The sequence below is a fragment of the Herpailurus yagouaroundi genome, unplaced genomic scaffold (genome assembly GCF_014898765.1).
Source record: "Herpailurus yagouaroundi ecotype Mexico unplaced genomic scaffold, PumYag 29, whole genome shotgun sequence".
Lineage (NCBI taxonomy): Eukaryota > Metazoa > Chordata > Mammalia > Carnivora > Felidae > Herpailurus > Herpailurus yagouaroundi.
The window spans coordinates 53,034,545-53,054,416 of NW_024412377.1; the positions used below are offsets into that span (position 1 = coordinate 53,034,545).

At 35.4% G+C, this 19,872-nt stretch overlaps 1 protein-coding gene across 2 annotated transcripts in view; it reads left to right on the forward strand.

Moving 5' to 3' along the window:
- The first annotated feature begins 3,531 nt into the window (after window positions 1-3,531).
- GABRG2 (gamma-aminobutyric acid type A receptor subunit gamma2) overlaps window positions 3,532-19,872 on the forward strand; it is a 116,430-nt gene continuing 100,089 nt past the window's right edge. The window contains exon 1 of one of the 2 annotated variants that reach the window (XM_040444079.1): window positions 3,532-4,229. In XM_040444079.1, the coding sequence (XP_040300013.1) occupies window positions 4,123-4,229 (107 nt within the window). In that variant the 5' untranslated portion in view covers window positions 3,532-4,122. The remainder of the gene's footprint in view (window positions 4,230-19,872) is intronic. The other variant, XM_040444090.1, reaches the window with a different exon arrangement.

Sequence of the window (19,872 nt, forward strand, 5' to 3'; positions counted from 1 at the left end):
CAATTTTACCATGTATCAAAACAATTTCTATGTTATCAACATTCTGATTCTTAATAGTCCTCTAAAGAATGTTGATTTTTGTTTTATTAGGAGTTAAATTATTGACAAATGACCTTCATCTTGGGCAGGATTAGTTCTATATTGTTTTCAGGTTAGTTTCAGTTTTGTCCTTAGGCTTAGAACAAATCCTGTTCCTACAGCAGAGAAGGGTCATGGTCCTTCTAGGGTTTTTAAGAAAAGTGTGATGTATTTATTATGATCCTCTAACTTGGTGGATTGAAATTCCAAACTCAGTCTCTCCTGCACTGAGTGGCAGCTGAAATACTGGCTTAGCTTTTTCAGTCTTTCTGTTTTTAACTTTTTCCAGGCTTTTTGGTGTCTTTCACCCCAAAACAAACAGGTAAGGGAAGTTTGCTTACAGATTTTGACTCTTACTTCTCTGTTATTTTTTTTTTCCTGTGATTTCCCCCTCAGCTTGAGCAGCTCAGGCACCCCCATGTCCTTCTTTGGAATCTCAAACTAATAAGATTGCTGCCTTCTGATTCTAGCCATCCTTTCTGGGGTTGAGGGTTTTCCTGGAATTTGGGACCTCCCATGCTCAAATCAGGCAAATTGGAGGCTAATAGGGACAAGTTGGTCATCCTTTAACTGCCCTCTGTGGAAAAGCCACATAATTGTACATCTCATCCAATTCAGTTTCATCTCTCTGTGGTCAGATGTTCAACACTTTCTGCTTGCTTTGGTAACTTTCTAGTACTTTACACAGTTTGTTTAATATTTTGTCCACTACTTATAATTTTTAGCATGCAGGATGGCTAGCCAATTTCTACATTACCAGGACTAGAACTGCAGTAATATACTTTGATTTCCCAAGTGATAAGAGATTTGCTATCAACAACCAAACTGGTCCAACTTTTGACCTCATAATTCATTTTTGATAATAATCATAATAATATAATAATAATAATAATGTCAAATTATTAGTAAAAATAAAACTTTATTCAGAAAAAGTTAAACTGCAAAAAGATTCTCAAACATATTGACAATGGCTTGCTTAGATGACAGAATCAGGTAGTAGTTTTTTTTCTGTTTTATTACAATTTTAAAATTTTAATATAAATGCATATTTGCATAGGTATACATATATTATTTACAATGAAAGTATAAGCATCATAATTACCAAATAATGGTTAAATATGTGTTATAAACATATTTTCTTAAAAATGGGCAAGAATAAATGCCCCAAACTAAAAGGTAATTAAAAAATAAATTAGTGGATAAGGTGTCTTCCAAATACCAGTGAATATAATATGTATTGCAAATCTTAGAAAATATATCAAAATAATTTTCTTCAGAGTACTCACCAGACAGGAAAGGTCCTGAGAGGCAAACTGAAGCTTAGCCAGGAATAGGGCAGGTAAAATTGTATACAAATGCTATAAAAAAATTTTTAAAAAGTAAAATTTCACAGATTCTTTTAATATGCTGAAAGGTGTTCCATTAGTAAAATAGATTAGAATTTACAGAGACTGTTATGATACTGAGAAGGGATCAATATATGAATTACTACTTTGGGAATATGATAGCATTCATTCTCTCAGGTTAATATGCTTGTCACTAAACTCAGGAGAAAAAAAACCTTAAGATGCAAAATTGGAAATATAGAAGACAGAATTGTCACATCAATTTTTCATGTGCTATAAACAATATTTGCAAGCTAATGGCCTACATACGTTTGGTGTGGCTTCCTTTGTGTTTTAAAAATGGGAACATTTCTCATAATTTTATTTCCATTTCCTCTGGCAACTCTAACTAGAACAGAGCAGTGGCAACTCCATTCAGAAGGGGTGTGAACACTTCAATGTGTATCATTTCCAACCCTTAAGTTATTCAGAAACACAGCCCTTTTCTTTCATTTATCTTATTGGCTTGGTTTTGGTAGGCATCTGGCCTTAGCCTACAAAAATACAGTAGGATATCTTCATTAAAAACAAAGATACAGCTGGGGCGCCTGGGTGGCTCAGTAAGTTAAGCTTACTGAGCCTGACTTTGGCTCAGGTCATGATCTCATAGTTCCTGGGCTCGAACCTGATTCCCACTTTAGTCTCTGTGTTGACAGCTTAGAGCCTGGAGCCTGCTTGGGATTCTGTGTCTCCCTGTCTCTCTATACCTCCCTTGCTCATGCTCTATCTCTCTCTCTCTCTCCCTCAAAAACAAATAAACATCAAAAATTAAAACAAAACAAAGATACAACTATTAACAACCTAGCATCTTTTTGTAAATAAATGTAAACATAAAGAGGGCCAAAGTTCTTCACAGTGTAGCAAGGAACAAGAAAATTACAAAGATAGAGATTTACAATTTTTCTCCCTCTATTTTAATAACAATAGAAAGAAGTCACTTGCCTGCTTCCTGTGACTATTGTTTTGACTGGATTCTGTTTAAATGTCATAAAATGAGGCAGATTTTTAAGGCCTTTAGGATTCCAGGTGTGTCTGTTAGACCCTTTTTGCTTCATTGTCAGAATGAATTTCCTCAACTTATATCAATTCTCTCTGCTTTCCTCGGGCAGAGTTTAGGGTTGTGGTTGGAATATTCTATTCCTCTGCCTCCTGGACTCCTTACTCAAGTTCCCCACTTGGAAGACTTTCTGGTTTTGAAATGACTCCCTGCTATATGGCACAAGGCATCTTATTAGTCCTCTTCACCTGTATCTGTTCATAAACACCTTTGCTGTGGTCTGGACTCTACTGGAAACTTGAAACAATTTTCACTTTCTTCTTATGATGAGTAATGGGGTTTCCTCTGAGGCATATGAACAAGGATGGCACAGAGGGATATCTCCCATGTATCAGTATCCATGGTAACATTCTAAGCAAGAAGGAAGCATGCTACCACGACTCATCCACCCCAGAAATTTTCAGGATTGTCACCAAGCAGAACAACAACAAAAAAGGTAATTCCCATACAGTGAATAGAAATCTCCTTATATTATTAAATGTCCTCTTGACCTTTCCCCTTTGACCAACTCTCTTCAAAAAGCAGCCACTATTTTGTGGTCTATATTCTTTACTTAAACAACTATCTCAGTGTAATTATTTTCATCCTTCAAGTGTTTGTGTCTTTACATTTTCACTGGGGAAAGGGAACAAAAAAAGGGAGGAGTGAATCCTGGGGAGCGTAGAATTTTTTCTTGTCTTTTAATTCTATCAATGTTTTCTCCCTTCATTCAAATGGAAAATTCACCAAATCTGTTTCCCTACAGGGAGATTTAGAGAGAAACGGTCATTCCTCCCCCATCCCCCACTTTTGCCCCTCCTTCTCCTACAGTGTAACCGTGACTTCTAAGACTTCACGATTTTAATAAGGATTCTTGGCAGATCTGATGAGACAAACCTTCTGTCACTGGTGATATAGTTTAGGGGCTTGCTAAAGAATCTCTCGTTCCCATGAAAGTCAGTCTTTGCATGCTTGTGTGTGCAGTAAGGAGTTTAAAAGCGCTGGGAAGACACCACGCATGTGTTAATTCGTGCTGCAGCAGCGTGCATCACTTCCACTTTGACCTCATAGTTAATCTGCGTGATAGTTAATCGCGCAGAGACTCTTTGATTTTTTTTAAAATTTCTTTTAAACACACACACACATACACACACACACACACACACACACACACACACACACACAGCCTTAGCCCTGCCTGCCCTCACTAAAAGAAAAAAATCAAAACAGCAAACAAATAATCCTAAAACGATGGACCGGGGGAGTATGTGTAAGTGTCAGGGGCAGGAGTATGTGTAGAGTGTGCGCGCATCTCTCTCCCTTATTTGTCTCGGTGTGCGTTTCTCCCTGTACCCTCCCCCTGCCTCAAATACATTATTCCCCTAGTCTTGGAAGCCGCTCCCAGAGCTGACGCTTTGATGGTATCTGCAAGCGTTTGTGTTGATCTTATTTCTGCCCCCTGAATATTAATTCCCAGAGCTGATGGCAACACAGCATCTCAGTGAAGGGACCTACTAGAGGCAGGTGGGGGGAGCCACCATCAGATCATAAGCATAATAATAATACAAAGGGGAGGGATCCTTCTGCAACCAAGAGGCTAGAGGCAGAGGAGGAAAAAAAGCGATGAGTCCGACAAATATATGGAGCACAGGAAGCTCAGACTACTCGACTCCTGTATTTTCACAGAAAATGACGGTGTGGATTCTGCTCCTGCTATCGTTCTACCCTGGGTAAGATGTGCTGTTTTCAGCGTTGTTTTGTTCCGGAGACGTGGGGGAGGGGGGAGGGATGTGGAAATAGGGAGACCACCCAGATTTTAAACACTGTTCTGGGATATGGGGTTATAAATGAGGGGAATGTGAAAATAGGGGGGCAGAAAAGAGAGGGAGAAAAGGGGAAGGTCACTTTCATTTATTTCTTAATTTTTTTGGTTTCATTTGTTTTGTTTTAGAGTAGAAAAGCTAACGTCATGAAGACTTTGTATTTGGGGAGTAGCATTTTGATAATACTGCAATCTGATATGGAGGTGGGCTGAACTGATACATGCCGGCAATTGAGGCCATGTTGGAGGCATTTTGGGTGGGGGGGTCTAGAGCAGAAAACTGCAAATGGGATCCTGGATCACACCCAGGAGATGTATGTATGTGGCAGGGAGGGGTTCTGTTCCTGTACACCAAAGTATTGCTTGCTCCTGCACCTGGACATTCTTAAGATCAGTCAGCCAGATTTTCTATTCAGCCCCATTGACCTGGCAGCAGATTCCCTGATGGGCAGACATGGTTCAGCACCAGGGACAGCAGTCCCAGTTAGGGCCAAAAGGAAAAGAAGCTTATCTAATCCCATAGGACAGCTGTAATTCTATACAGGACATCCCTATAGTGCAGACAGGCCAAGGGAGCCAGAGAGCACTAAAAACCTCTGGGGGTGGGGGGGCTATTCTGATTTCTCTACACCCTCCAGGAGGTGGGAGGAGGACTGGGGCATGGGGTGGATAATGTAGTTGATGAATTTATAGAGGATATATGGCTAGAAAAGAGGTGGTCTTGCTGCAGTGTTGAAAAATAAGCTAAACGAAGTAAATGTTAAGCCAAAATTGTGAAGTTATGCATTGATACCTTAAAGCCTTGCTGCACTAAATGGAAAATGGGTAAGGGGAAGATGAATTCCTAAAAACGCTGAGCAATTATATGCTCTGAAGTGCTTTGCACCCAAATTTTCCTGAACTTCATTGCACCAAAAGTATCAGGAGAATATTCTTCCACCTATAGATCATCATTTATTTACACACCTGAATAGCCCCTGGACCTCACGTACACATACCCTCAGGATTTCTAGCCAGGGCCAAAGTCAAGTTAGAAGTCCACTACTTACACTTCTTACTTTCCTCTATACTGTCATTTTGAAGTAAAGCTCTGGAAGAATTACTCTCATCTTCCTCCACCTAGCACCCCACAAAAAGAAGAGAAAAAAAAACTAGCTATAGAAGAAATCAAGTCATTGCCCTAAGGTTTTTGTGGGAGTTGATACTCTTGTGTAGTAGTTGTGGCAAAAGAAGACAAAAGGCATGAGGGTTAAACTTTTATTTTATCAAAATTTTCTACTTAACTTCTCTGGTCCTCCATTCTCTAGGGTAGGTATTGGCAGATAAAGATTTCTGATAAAGAAGAGACACAGGGAAAACAAGGAGTGAAAGCCTTTTTTTTTTGGAGTTTTTAAGCAGAGCCAGGTTTTGCTTAATTCTTTCAGCACTTTTCATACCTTTGTTCTTTACTATAAAAATAGAATGTGTTTTCATTAAGAGTATAAGATTAGGTAGCTTTCTCAGAAGTGTATACTACCTTTCACTGGAAATTGTTCTATGCAATACATTTGAGTGGAATCCTGGAAAATCATTTTTTCCATTTAAAAATTATGCATATATATTTCTGTTCAGTGTTTTGTGTAGCTTTTAATTTGTCTCAGGAATTAAAGAGTTGATAGTTGCTTATGGATAGAATATCATTCTCATATTGTTACCAGTTATGAAACCTGTGGATTGAAATCTAGACAGGACATAGGGAAATATGTCTTTCCTTCCTCTTCATGTCTATCTTAGTAAACAATTTTATAACTAAATCAATGAAGATATTCTTATTTATCTCCAATAGCCTTATTTTAATGAAAAATATATAATTTTATTATTTTTCATAATAGTATCATATTTAACATGCCTTTTTGTTGCCACAGCTCTGACTTTTCCAATATTATATAAAAAGTAAAACTTTAGTGATACATTTTAATTTTCAATTCTTTGCTTAGTACCCTAGATGAGCTTTTTAGATAGCTCTAAATAATGTAAATAATGTGTAATGTAAACTCTCCAATAGGAAGATTTGCATATTTTCTCAGTAATGAGAGGGAATGGAGTCATTGCAGTTTAGTGCAGAGAATGTGATCAGAGTTTTAGTTTGCTGCAATCTCATAAAAAAAAGCCATTTGAGTGGCTGAATAGGGCCGGATGGAAATAGAAGCTTTGATGTCTAAAGCTGATTCTAAAGGAGGACAAAAAAGCATCTGGGAAAATGAGGGATCCTAGGAGCCAATTTAAGAGAGGTTTGGGGGGTAAATAGTGGCAGTAGAACAACCTAGAAGGTTGAAGGGAACTTTAAGAAACAAATATTTAATTGACTTTTTCATTTATATACCTGCAAAGAATAAGTTTTTACCCCTTATTGACTAAATTTATTACGTTGTGTTTATACCAAAGGAAAACAAAGAAGATATAAAGCATTGGGATGAGGATGTTAGCACCTAATATCTCTTCTTGTGTGGGAAATATTAGTTTCTGAAACTCAAAATTATGTATAGTGCTGTCATAAGAATCACCTAAAAAACTTGCCAAAATGGAGATTCCTGAACCCTACCCTGAAAGATTCTGAATCTTTATTTCTGGGATGGATCTCAGGAATATTCACTTCCAATAAGTACCCTAGACCCACATTGAAAAAAAGTGGTATTTACTTTGCTGATTTCTAGAAGTTTATTTATCACCATATTTAATATTTACAAGTGCTTTGAATAATGCCATTTTATTCAACTGAGCATAATGAGTCAATTTCATATACAGAATTTTTCATTTGTAACATTGGACATATTATATAAACCACAAAGGATAAGGAATACCTAGAAAGAATTTTAGTAAACCCAACTCATGTGTGAGTAAACATTGGCTGAAAAAATAAAATATGCATACATGTGTGAATGTGTGTGTAATTATATTCACAAACTACATACACTCCATGTACAACTTTTCATACATACAGGTTTTAAAACAAATTTTACAATTTTATAAACTCTTTCAATGTAACTACATTCCACCTCAGAGTAAAGATACCCTAACAAGAAAAAAGAAATAGAAATTTTAATGTAATAGAAACTTTTTAGAATAAATAGGAATAAGTGTTAAAAGCAAATATATTTTTATTTCTATCAGATAAAATAAGATTTTTATAACATAATTTTTTTCAAGGATAGATTGAATAGACATGAATTTGATTAACTTTCTGATATTAAATGTAACCCTTACCTTGAAGTTTGAGCACTGAATTTTATTTCATTTATTAATCTATTTTTTATTTTTTTGAGTTTATTTTGAAAGAGTTAGAACATGAACAGAGGAAGGACAGACAGAGAGAGAGAGAAAGAAGGAGGGAGAGAATCCCAAGCAGGCTCTACGCTGTCAGCACAGAGCCTGACTTGGGGCTTGAACCTATACAGACCTTGAGATCATGAGTTGAAACCAAGAGTTGGATGATTAACTGACTGAGCCACTCAGGTGCCCCACACTGAATTATAAAAGAAGAAAACTGAGTTCAAGACTTGTAAATATTTTCTGTTCTTAGCTGTTTTCTGAACAGAAATGCTTCAGGTGACTCTTACGGTGAGCTGCTAAAGATTTTGACCCATAACCAATTTTTTCATAGTTTTAACTTTAACAGGCTATGATCCTGCTTGTAGAGAGGATCTTGTGATTCTTCACTATAACCCTGTTTGTTAACAGAATTCATCTCTAGCTACAACCTTATTCTTTCCTATATTTCTAAATCATCCACTTGGTTTTATTTAGAAGAAAAATAATTTCCTCAGCATAGTTAATTGCTTAGTTGTAGGTGTAAAATTTCAAACAGTCTACCCTGGGGCAAACATGTACCTGGAAAAAAAAGAAAAAAGAAAAATATGATCACCCAGTATTTCTCAAAATCCAGCTGCCCATCACCATCTACACAAAATATTTGACTTATAGGCAGGAATTTAAGAATTGGCTTTTAATTTAAGTAGTTACATAAATGTCTGTCTGATATCTTAGACTTCATTTAGAATAATCTCCTCAAAATAATTGAACTACAGAATACTTAATGATACAAGTCTCTGTTCTACACACTTGAAATTTGCTTCCATGTCAAAAAATTTTCAAGTTGGGAGTGCCTGGGTGGCTCAGTTGGTTAAGCATCTGACTTTTGATTTCAGCTCAGGTCATGATCTCACAGTTCATGAGTTCAAGCCCCACAATGGTCTCAGTGCTGGTAGCATGGAGCCTGTTTGGAATTCTCTCTCTCTCTCTGTCTCTCGCTCTCAGTCTCTCTGCTCCTCCCCACTTGCACTGTCTCTGTCTCTCTGAAAATATATAGACTTAAAAATTTTTTAATGTTTTTACTTATTTTTGAAGGAGAGAGAGAGAGAGAGACAGAGCATGAGTGGGGGAGGAGCAGAGAGAGAGGGAGACATAGAATTTTAAGCAGGCTCCAGGCTCTAAGCTGTCAGCACAGAGCCCGACTTGGGGCTTGAACTCACGAACTGTGAGATCATGACCTGAGCTGAAGTCGGACCCCAACTGACTGAGCCACCCAGGTGCCCCTGAAAATAAACAAACTTAAAAAAAAAAGAATTTTTCAAATTGAAGGGAAATAATGTTAACTTTGGAGACTTTATCTTTGTTGTAAATATGTTAGTAGGGCTCTGGCTCCTTGTCACTGCCACAGTTTCCTAGCCATTCCCAAACAGGCTTTTCATTGTTCAAATACAAGTAGACTTTGCTGGAATGACACATACTTGTTTTTTTAAATGTTTTTTTTTTTTTTAACATTTGTTTATTTTTGAGAGACAGAGAGAGACAGAGCACAAGTGGGGAGGGGCAGAGAGAGAGGGAGACACAGAATCTGAAGCAGGCTCCAGGCTCTGAGCTGTCAGCACAGAGCGCGATGCAGGACTCAAACTCAAAAACTGTGAGATCATGACCTGAGCCGGAGTCAGACGCTCAACCAACTGAGCCCCCCAGGTGCCCCTGGAATGACACATACTTGTAATTGAAGGGGAACAAGTACATATTTGTCTTGCTACATAGACTTTCGTTCTACAACCAAACTTGTGTTCATGGCAGGGTTTCAATGATTATAAAGGATCTTTGCTTAAAAGTATTCTTGTTTTCCCCACTATTATTTTATTTGCTATTCATATGGTTTTCCTTATTAATGGGTGGAGAGTGTAATGCCAGTGCTACTTATTTAGCATTTACATGGCATTTTATCTATAGAGTTATACAATGATTTTTTAATGATATAGAATTATTACCATATTTTGCAATCTTATCACAATACTATAGGGATTAATATGATTTGGAGTTAAATTTTATTTTTACTCCAAGCCACTAATGTGTAACTTAAAGAAGGGTTTTTTATTTTCTTTTAAAGGATATTTATTCTCCAGAATATGGGAGAAATGAATAGCAAACAACCCTCTCAGTAAAGTCAACTAGAGAGGCCTTTCATATCTCAAAACAATCCAAGTATTTTCTTACCGTTAGAAAGCAAAAGGGTGGCTATACTTGTGTAGTTTGGATTATTGCCCTAAGAATGTGATTAGAGGAGTTTTAATCCTGCTGTACAACTAATATTCAAGAAGACTCAGACTAGTCCCTTAACTTCTCCATATCTCATTTCCTACAGCTTTCACAAAGAAAATATTATTTTCCTTATCAAACTCATGAGACCAGAGAAAAGAATGTGCATGCAAAAATTATCAGAAAAAAAATAAAGCCCCAATTTCTAGGTGTAAGTTCATACTCCTCTGGAAATTAAAGCTTAAGCACTTTGATATTAAGCTATCATATGCCAAAGTTAATTAAGCAGTTGCTTGTATGATTGAGGTGATTAAAATGTCAACCTTAACTATTAACATATTGAACATAAAGATACCCAGATATTAAAGTAGTAATATTATTTCTGCTTGAATATTTAGTTTAGTTGCCTTGATTTCGTCTTTCATTATTTTTTTTCTAAGGATTTTTGTAGATCTTTAATTTCATGTCTTCTCTTAGGAGATGATACTTAAAATTTGCCTGAACCTCCCAATAACAGATTTATTGAACTTGCTATGTACAGCCTAGAAATTGTGTTTCTCTTCAAACCTCATCTGTTGAATCTCTTTTCCTCACACCTGGACAATATCTAAGACAAATCCTATAAGTTTTCTCTTTATTTTAGAGTTTAGAATAATCTTGTTTTTAGGTATTAAACTCTCATCTAAATTGATCTTTCAACCTCCCAGTGAGTTTTGTTTTGTTTTTTCTTCTATTCTTTTGATCAGGCTTGACCTAGGATTTGGCTTGTTATGCTTGTTTTTGACTATTTTTTGTTATGCTGTTCTTGTTATGCTTGTTATGCTGTTAGGCTTGTTATGCTCTTGTTATGCTGTTTTTGGCTATTTTTTTAGATTGGAGTGGAAAGATAGAAGATAATTAAAGTAGGAGAAAGATCTTACTTTGTATTATCTGGGTGACAGATATCTAAATGTTGAATTATTCTTTCATGGGGAGATTGGATGGGTTCTATGAAGATACCCTCTTTCTCCTTCCCACTTTTGGGGACCTATAGCATCACATTATTTCCTGACATGAGTTATACTATATGATGGCTGATGTTGGATGACACCCCTTCAGCTCCACTCCAAAATATATCCACCCTGATTCCCTGCTAGCATCATCTCACCAGATAGACAGTTTTTAAAGACAATTCCAACAAGATTTTGTTTCATTTTGGCATTTATTTGTTTTGGCATTCATGGGAAGGGCAGAGAGGAGAGGGAGGGAGAGAGAGAGGGAAGAAGGAAGGAGGGAGGGAGTGAGGGAGGAATAAAATATGAACTGATAGACTTAGCAAACTCCCTGTCAGATTCTAGAAGTGAAGATCTTTCTAACTCTATTCACTATTGGGTCATTCAAATAAGCCTATTACCTTTAGACTTCTTCAGGAAAGAATCAGGCTAGTCATTTAGACTCTTCAGATTATAGAGAATAAAGGCCACATTTACTTAAGAGTTCTCTATCCACTGTGTTTCAGAGAGCACTAAAGCAGGTATGCAATTTTCTGTTTGGGGTAGGGATAGCAATTGCCCTCCTTAGTTTTCTCTCACAGTGGACATCTATGAGTGGATTTTGTGACTTCTTTTTTAATTGTCTTGAGCTAGGAGTGGAGCAAGTACCTCCATGGGAGGAGGGGATATGAAATTGCACAGCTCTTTCTACTCATAGGCCAATAACCTTCTTCTGTAAGAACACCTCTGTCATTGATTTCTTACACATCTATTATGTGGCTCCAAACTGGGAAAAGGAATCCATGACCTGTTTTAGCCTTCTCTAGCAAGGTCTGCATCTTTTTGGTGCCTAACATATTTGTATTAAATGAGATCCTAACACTTCTTGCCATTTTTTTCTGCCATTTTTTCTTGCCATTTTTTCTCGACATTGGTCATGACAACAGGGAAAGTATATTTAATATTCTGTTCCCAGGGCGCCTGGGTGGTTCAGTCATTAAGTGTCCGGTCTGACTTGAGATCAGGTCATTATCTCACAGTTCATGGGTTTGAGCCCTGAGTCAGACTCTGTGCTGACAGCTCAGAGCCTGGAGTCTGCTTCAGATTCTGTGTCTCCCTCTCTCTCTGCCCCTCCCCTGCCTATTCTCTCTCTGTCTCTCTCTCTCAAAAATAAACATTAAAATTTTTTTTAATTAAAAAATTCTGTTACCTTTGCAATATTTCTTCCAAGTATCCACTGGCTAGTTCACCTACTTCAAGTCTTTTCTCAAATAGTACTTTCCCAATGAGGCCTACACTGATTATTCAATGTAATGTTGCAAACAACCCTCAACCTTGTACTCAAAATTCCACTTATCCTCATCTATGTTTGATCCTTTGTTATACTTCAAGCCTTCAGTAATTAAGCAGATAATTTTATTATATGTTGCTTACAGGTTTATTATTTTTTCCTTTTCATTTTCTGCCTCCCTTAGCTAGAAGCCAGGATTAATGAAAGCAAGGTTGCTGATTTGTCTACTGATATAACCCAGGCTTTTAGAGAAGGGCTTTGCCTCTAATAGATCTTTAATAATTCTTTTTCAATTAAATAATTAAAAATTCATTTTCTTTTCCCTGAAATTTGTCTTTTTTTATAAAAGGAAGAAAGAAAAGCCTTTTTATTTTCCCAACAGTATCTCACTCTAAGTTCAGCATATACAGCTGCCAGTAAAAACAAAAAAGCAAATAGGTCTTATAGTGTAATGTAGTCCTTAAAGAACATAAGCTATGGAGCCACACTTGACCAGAATTCCAATTGCTATCCCTACCATCATTTGATGGCCCTCAGCCACCTTCATGTAGTCTTAGTGTCTTCAAATAAAAAAAGGAAGATAATAATTTTACATAAGATTATTTTGTGTAGTAATTGATATGATACATGTAAAGGGCTTCACACATGTTAATCATCCCTTGTATGTTGTCATTTTTGTTATTGTTTTTGTTACTACTATAGGGTCTATTTCCTGGGGATATTCCTAGAAGCAGAAGTGTCTTCTCCACCTCTGTTAAAATCCAAATTTTAGGAGAGTGCAGAAGAGAGTTTCTTAATAAAAATTCTCTAGGTCTTTAGTCTCCTACCTTAACTTGTATAGGAAAAGAAAATAGGGGAGAGGTCCCCAAGTTTGTAGAATGCCTATGCTAATCATTGATTTTAGATCATTATTGTAAACTTAATATTTCTAACAGATGTCAATTAGATGCCAATATAATAAGAAAATGTATGCTAACATATGAAACGTCTTGAAGATAGCTTCCTTAATGATATGCAAGGAGCATCTTTTTCCAGAGATAGTGTGAAATCACTTTCTTTGAGTTTCTGAGCAAAATTACTCAACCCATTTTTCAGAGCAAACCCATGTTGTTGTCCAGCAAACCCTGGAGAGTAAGGAGGAAGGAGACAATCCAAGCTGATATTTTGCTATTAAGTGTCATGACTAACTCATGTTTTTCTTTGTGCCTAATAGATATGATCATAGAATTAAACTCAACATGATCTGTTGTGTAGGGTACTATATCAGTCACCCAAAGTATCGTTCTGATTCCAGTTTTGCTATCTTACTAATTTACCACACAGCAAAGAGACTTTCCTTGTATCAAATATATTATTTAAATAAAGACAATTGGGATGTAATAAAATATTCAGAATTTAGGTGTATAGTTAGATGAAATTTTTTCAAATATATCCACTAGTATAACCATCCCTCCTACACACATACACACACACACACACACACACACACACACACACACACACACACAGGTTTTTAATATATATTACTTTCCATCACACCTGTAGATTTTCTTGTGCTCCTTTCCAACTAGCTACCTGTCTACTCTCCCTTTCCTCCCTTCTTCTGGTAGTCTCTCTTGTGGCTTTTCTCACCATAGACTTTTTTTTTTCCTGTTCTAGAACTTGATAGTGATGAAATCAACAGGTTGTACCTAGCTGCTTTTGCTAAACATAACGTTTTTGAGACATAATAATGTTGCAGATATTATGAGTTCCTTTTTATTGTTAAGAATCCATGGCATGAATTACAGCATGTTTACTGAGTCTTTTCTTGATGTATCCAATTTGAAGCAGTTTGGACAAAGCTGGCAAGGACATTACTGTACAAGTGTTTCTTTGGACCTATTTCCGTTTCTCTTGGTGGGATTGATGGGACACAGAATTGATTTATTTGTCTATTATAAGAAATTATTGGAACAATTTTCTAATGTGTGACAGTTCAAGTTGCTGCAAACCCTTACAACTTTAGGTATTGTCTGCCTTTGTTTTAGTTATCTATTTCTATATAAGCAGGTATCCAAAGCATATCTTACAAGGTTTCTGAGGATCAGAAATCCGGGGGTGACTTAGTTGGATGATTCTGGTTCACGATCTCTCATGAGGTTGCAATAAAGTTCTTGAACAGGGTTCCAGTTATCTGCAGGTTCTGGACAATCCATTCCAATTTCACTCCTATTTTGATATGAAGCTCCATTTCCTTGACTGGTGGCCTTTCCATGGTGATGGAGAAGTGGAGTGAAAAGAAAGAAGAGAGAAAGAGAGAATGCACGCTCATGCGTGCAAGAGAGAACTCAAGATAGAAGCCACAGAATTTTGTAATAAAATCTTATAATTATGTCCCAATACTATTGCCATGTGGTGTTAGTAACAGAACAATCCTGATACACAGTAGAAAAGGTTTAGGTAAAATTGTGAATGTGTGAATACCAGGAAGATAAGGATCACTGGGGACATGTCAGAAGCTGGTAACTAAAGCCTTTGGGGTTTTAACCATTATAGTGGGAGTAAAGTTGGACCTATTCAGGTTTTTTGTTTGTTTTGATATATTTTATTATTGATTTGTTATGAATTATTTGTTATGAATTATTATGAATTATAAATAAAAGTCCTTTGTCAGATATAAGTAGTGAAAATATTTTTCCAGTCTATGGGCTTATTATTTACTGATTAGATGAACAAAATGTTCAATTTTAAAGTATAATTCATCATTGTTTCTATTCTGGTTAGTGGTTTTCTATCCTATCTAAGATATTTGCCTCCCCCAAGTTTGCAAAAATATTTTCATATTTTTTTCTAGAGGCTTTGTAATTATAGCTTTCTCTTTGATCCATCTCAATTTTTTATTATTTTCATTTAATATGTTAGAGGATGAGATTCATTTCCCCTATACATTTATCCAATGGTCTTAGCCCTATTTTCTGGGAAGATTTTCCGTTTCCTATTGACATTCCTTTGAACTTTGTCAAAATGTTATTAACATGTATGTTGACGTCTGTTTCTGAAATCTGTTTTCTATTTCATTGGTCTATTTGACTATTCTTAAGTCAGTACCATATAACTTTGATCATTGTAGCCTTGTAATAAATCTTGAAACAAGGCACTGAATATGAAATAGATCCTTATGTATTTTTCTTTTGCAAGATCTGATTTGTCTATTTTACATCTTTTCTATCCTCACATATTTTTAGTAAATTTGTCAACTTATACAAAAACAAACAAAACAAAAATGTCCTGCTGTGTCTCTTTTGAAGTGGTACTGAATGTATAGATCAAGTTAAAAATTATTGACATTTTGACAATGTTAAGTCCTACAATCTATGGACATGGTTTATCTTTCTTTATGTTTAGGTTTTCTTAAGTTCTTCTCACTAATTATATATTTCAATGTAGACACTGCACATTCTCCTTAAGTTTATTAAGTATTTTGTCTCATTTCAAGTTATGTTTTTAAATTATTTTCTGTTTATTATTATTATATGGAAAAACAATATATTTTGTATATTACTTTTATATCCTCTGGTATTTGTTCTAAAAGTTATTCCAGTATTTCTTATAGGTCCCTTATGATTTTTTATATGCAATATTGTTATCTGCAAATAAAAATAGTTTTACTTCAGAATAACTTATTTTTTAAAAATTTTTTACATTTTATTTATTTTTGAGAGAAAGACAGAGCACAAGGTGGGGGGAGTGGCAGAGAGAGAGAGAGAGAGAGAGAGAGAGAGAAAGAGAGAGAGAGAGAATCCGAATCAGGCTCCAGGCCCTGAGATGTCAGCGCAGAGCCTGACGTGGGGCTCAAACTCACAAACCATGAATGAGATCATGACTTGAGCTGAAGTCGGAGGCTTAACCGATTGAGCCACCCAGGGGCCCCCAGAATGACTTCTTGAAATACAAATATGGTTGTTATATTGCCACATTAAATATTTTCAGTAACTCCCCTAATACCATAAGATCCAGTTGTCTTAGGTAGACTTGCAGGTAATATACCATATATTTGTTATACAAAATGGAGACATTTTTATAGTGAAAGGGTATAATTATTAATAATTCTGTCAGGATCACAGGTGCCAACTGGAACTTTCCCAGGCAAACTGGGCATGTGAATACTCAATATGGTCTTTCATGATCTGATCCCTGACAACCTCTTGAGTGTCAGCTTCTGATTTCTCATCAGATACAACTTGACTCTCCCACTATATTTCACTGTTTTCTTTCAAATGCTAGTTTAATTTTCCTATCTCCTTTACACATACTAGTTTCAGAGCTTCTTCCCTCTCAGTTTTCTTTTGAAGATTTTGAAATTCTATAATTCAGAATTTCCATCATTGAGATGTTTTAGGATTGAAGAATATTTTTAATATAAATCTCTTCTATTTCATGGTTAAAAAGGAGAGATCATAGTAAAAGATATTTAACTGAACTAATTCTTATAGTTAAAAGGATGAAAAATATCCGGTAGTGATACCTTACCTAAATGGACAAAGAAAACTTCTTAGTCACACCACATGTCACCTCCCCCAAATATTTATATAATACAATAAACAACAAATAAAATGAACTCAATGGACAACATAATGGCCCTGTTGGCCGTTAAGTACTCCTTGAAACATGTGACTTTTCAAATACCTTTGTGGTCAACAGGCCATTTACAGAGTTTCTGAGGTCCATGATAAGAGCTCCTTTTTGTAGATATGCTACCATTCCCATATACAGCTCAATTTCTCTGATGAATAAGTATGAAAGTAGACTCTGTAGAGAATCAAAATAGGGAGAGAGATATTTTCTCATTAATTTTATTATTTGGACCTCAGATTCCAAGTAATCTCCTAAGCAGAATCTTAGTAGATGTTTAAGTATAAATGAAATTTATCAGAAAAATGCACATAAAGCAGAAGTTTGGAATTAGTGGTTACATACTCTGATTTAGGTGATGTGAATAGTGCCCTTCTTAATTCCTGTTTATTTTGTGAATCACTTTTTGTTTAATCCATAGCCACTATGTTCCTGGCACTATGCCGGATGCTGAAAAGCATTGAATGAGACAAACCAGTCCTTGCTCTTGTGGAAGTTATTTTCTAGAATAAAGACGTGCTTTTAAAAGCAAAACACTATACTATTTATCATATATTATAATTATACTTTTATAAATTTACTTATAGAAAATATTCTATTTTATATTTCTTTGTTTCACTTACTGCCTCTGATTTAAGGAAATTGTGTAACCAGGTAAACATTTCATGCTCAATCATTTTTTTCAACCCATAGGTCCATGTGATTCTGTCCATTTTCTCCTTGAAATAGGCTAACATGGGATGTCATTAGACTCTTGTTGAGCTTTAAATTGCTATGTTAAACGTGAATTTAACAAATGTAAAGCAGACAAATTTCCTCCTTCTTGTCTCCTGCTTTCCTGCCATAAATAAATATTTGTTGCATTCCCAATACTTGTTTGGCACGATACTAGGGGATGGAGATAAAACCATGAGAAAAATAGATACCTTCTTAATTCTTTTAGACCTTACAGTCTAGGGAAAAACAGTACACAAACAAACTTCAAAGAGAGGTGAGTGTTGAAGAAATAAAAATTTGATATGATGGAGAAAAGAAAAGAATTACTTTAGGTAGAATGGTCAGGAAAGGCCATTCTGACTAATGGATAAGATATTGAGTTTATATGAGTATTAAAAAAATTATCCATGAACAGATTGAAGTGAAGATGGTTCTTATCATAGGTAACTGCATGTGCAAGGGTCCTGAATGGAGTAAGAACTTGGTGTGATTTAGGAACTAAAAAAAGGCCCAGATGGCTGGAGGATAGTAACTAAGAATGAAAAAGTCAGGACATAGGATTTAGGAGGCAGAAATCTACTTCCTATTACATGGAGTCGTAGCTTTAGTGAAAAAGTTGAACTATATTCCAGATAAGGGGTTTGTGTCAGGGGAAATGCCTCATATAATAACACCATCAATTTTTTTTCTTAAGGAAGAAGTGTGCCTCTATGATTTGGGGAATGGTAAGAGTTGCAATTTACCTACCAATTCTCAATTGCCTGCAATTAATGAAATTTTTGACTTTAACCTTCCTTAGAGTTATATATAGTAGCGTTCTACAGTTTGCTACAGAATCTTAGTGGGATCAAGAGTTAGTTATTAATTCTGCTATTATGTCAATTATTTGAAGTATAGTAATTATTTTGTGGCATTGTTATGAAATGATTGCACTATATTTAAATAATGTGTTTAAACAAATATATTTTATAAAGATGAATATTCTGTATCTAAGAAGTAGCAACGTAGTCTCTTATTTCCAAATTAATCAATATGACTTAAGAGCAGTTATTTGGATGACTGAATTTTAGATTTTAAGGGATTCTCCAAGAGCATTAACAAAAGTATACTTATTTCTTATCCATAAAATATGTTGCTGAACGTAATCTGTGAACAACAAAGCCAAGAAAAGTAATATTCCATCTAAAAAGCTGAAAGAAATCCAAATATCATTGTACCAATTTAAAAGGAAATCACATTACCATTTCATTAATAAAATTCCTTTTTCCCCAGAAGATTTTTAAATGTTTAGACTCAATTACCTCATACTTTAGTATCTGGAAATTTCACAAATATCTCATATCAAAGAATATTTTCAAATGTTCAGTGATTTAAGTTTACAGCATAATAGCTCTTTGTTTCATTTTTAGGTTAACATCAAGCATAACTGACCTTTTTTGGTAGGGAGTTTTATGAATTTTAATACAAACATAAATTCCTGTAATTCAGTATCAGGATACCGAATTGTTCTATTACTCCCCATCCCAAAATAACTCCTTCCTACCACCCTTTGTAGTCAAACCATTCTCCCTCCCTTAAATCTTGGCTAAAACTGGTCTTTTATTCATTAGTGTAGTTGTTTTCTTTAGAAGAATATTATATAAGTGGCATCATCTAGTTGACTCCATATAGTGCTTTTGAGATTCATCTAAGTTATTGAGATGTCAGTAAGCACACACAAAAAGAGGTTCAACTGTCATAGCCATTAAATGTAAATGTACATTACAATGCCAGTATACGCTTATCAGAATGGGTAGAATAAAAAAATACTGGCAAGACTAAGGGTTGGTAAGGATGTGGAGCAACTGAAACTCTTATACATTGCTAGTGGGAATAATTGGACAATTTTGTATAAGGTTAAACATACATACTTATTACTCAGCAATCGACTATTTGTATGACAGAATTAAATATCTTATGGAATAATAACTTTAAAAATGGATTACTAGATTATTTTTTTCTGGAATGCTTACACAACATGATCATATTAAGTTTTTCCAGATGAGATGGAAGTTTCTTTTATATTGACTCGAGATTGTACTCTTGACTGAATTAATCAGGACTTTTTCATTGATAGTGATATCACCGAAATGGTAACCAGCAATTTGATCTACTTTGACACCACTGGTGATTATGTACCTGAGGATACTGGAAAGAATGGAAAGAATACCGTTAGGGAACACATGGAAGTATGGATTCTCTGGGAGCCTCTTTTTGTAGTTTGTGCATTAGGTTATCAGTCTCTTGAAAAAAGTAATAATACACTATCTAGAAAAGACACTAATTGACATTGTTATTCCATTAAGGCACTCTGTACACGATATGAATTCATTATCATTTGAAGCTTTTAACCTTATTTCCTGATA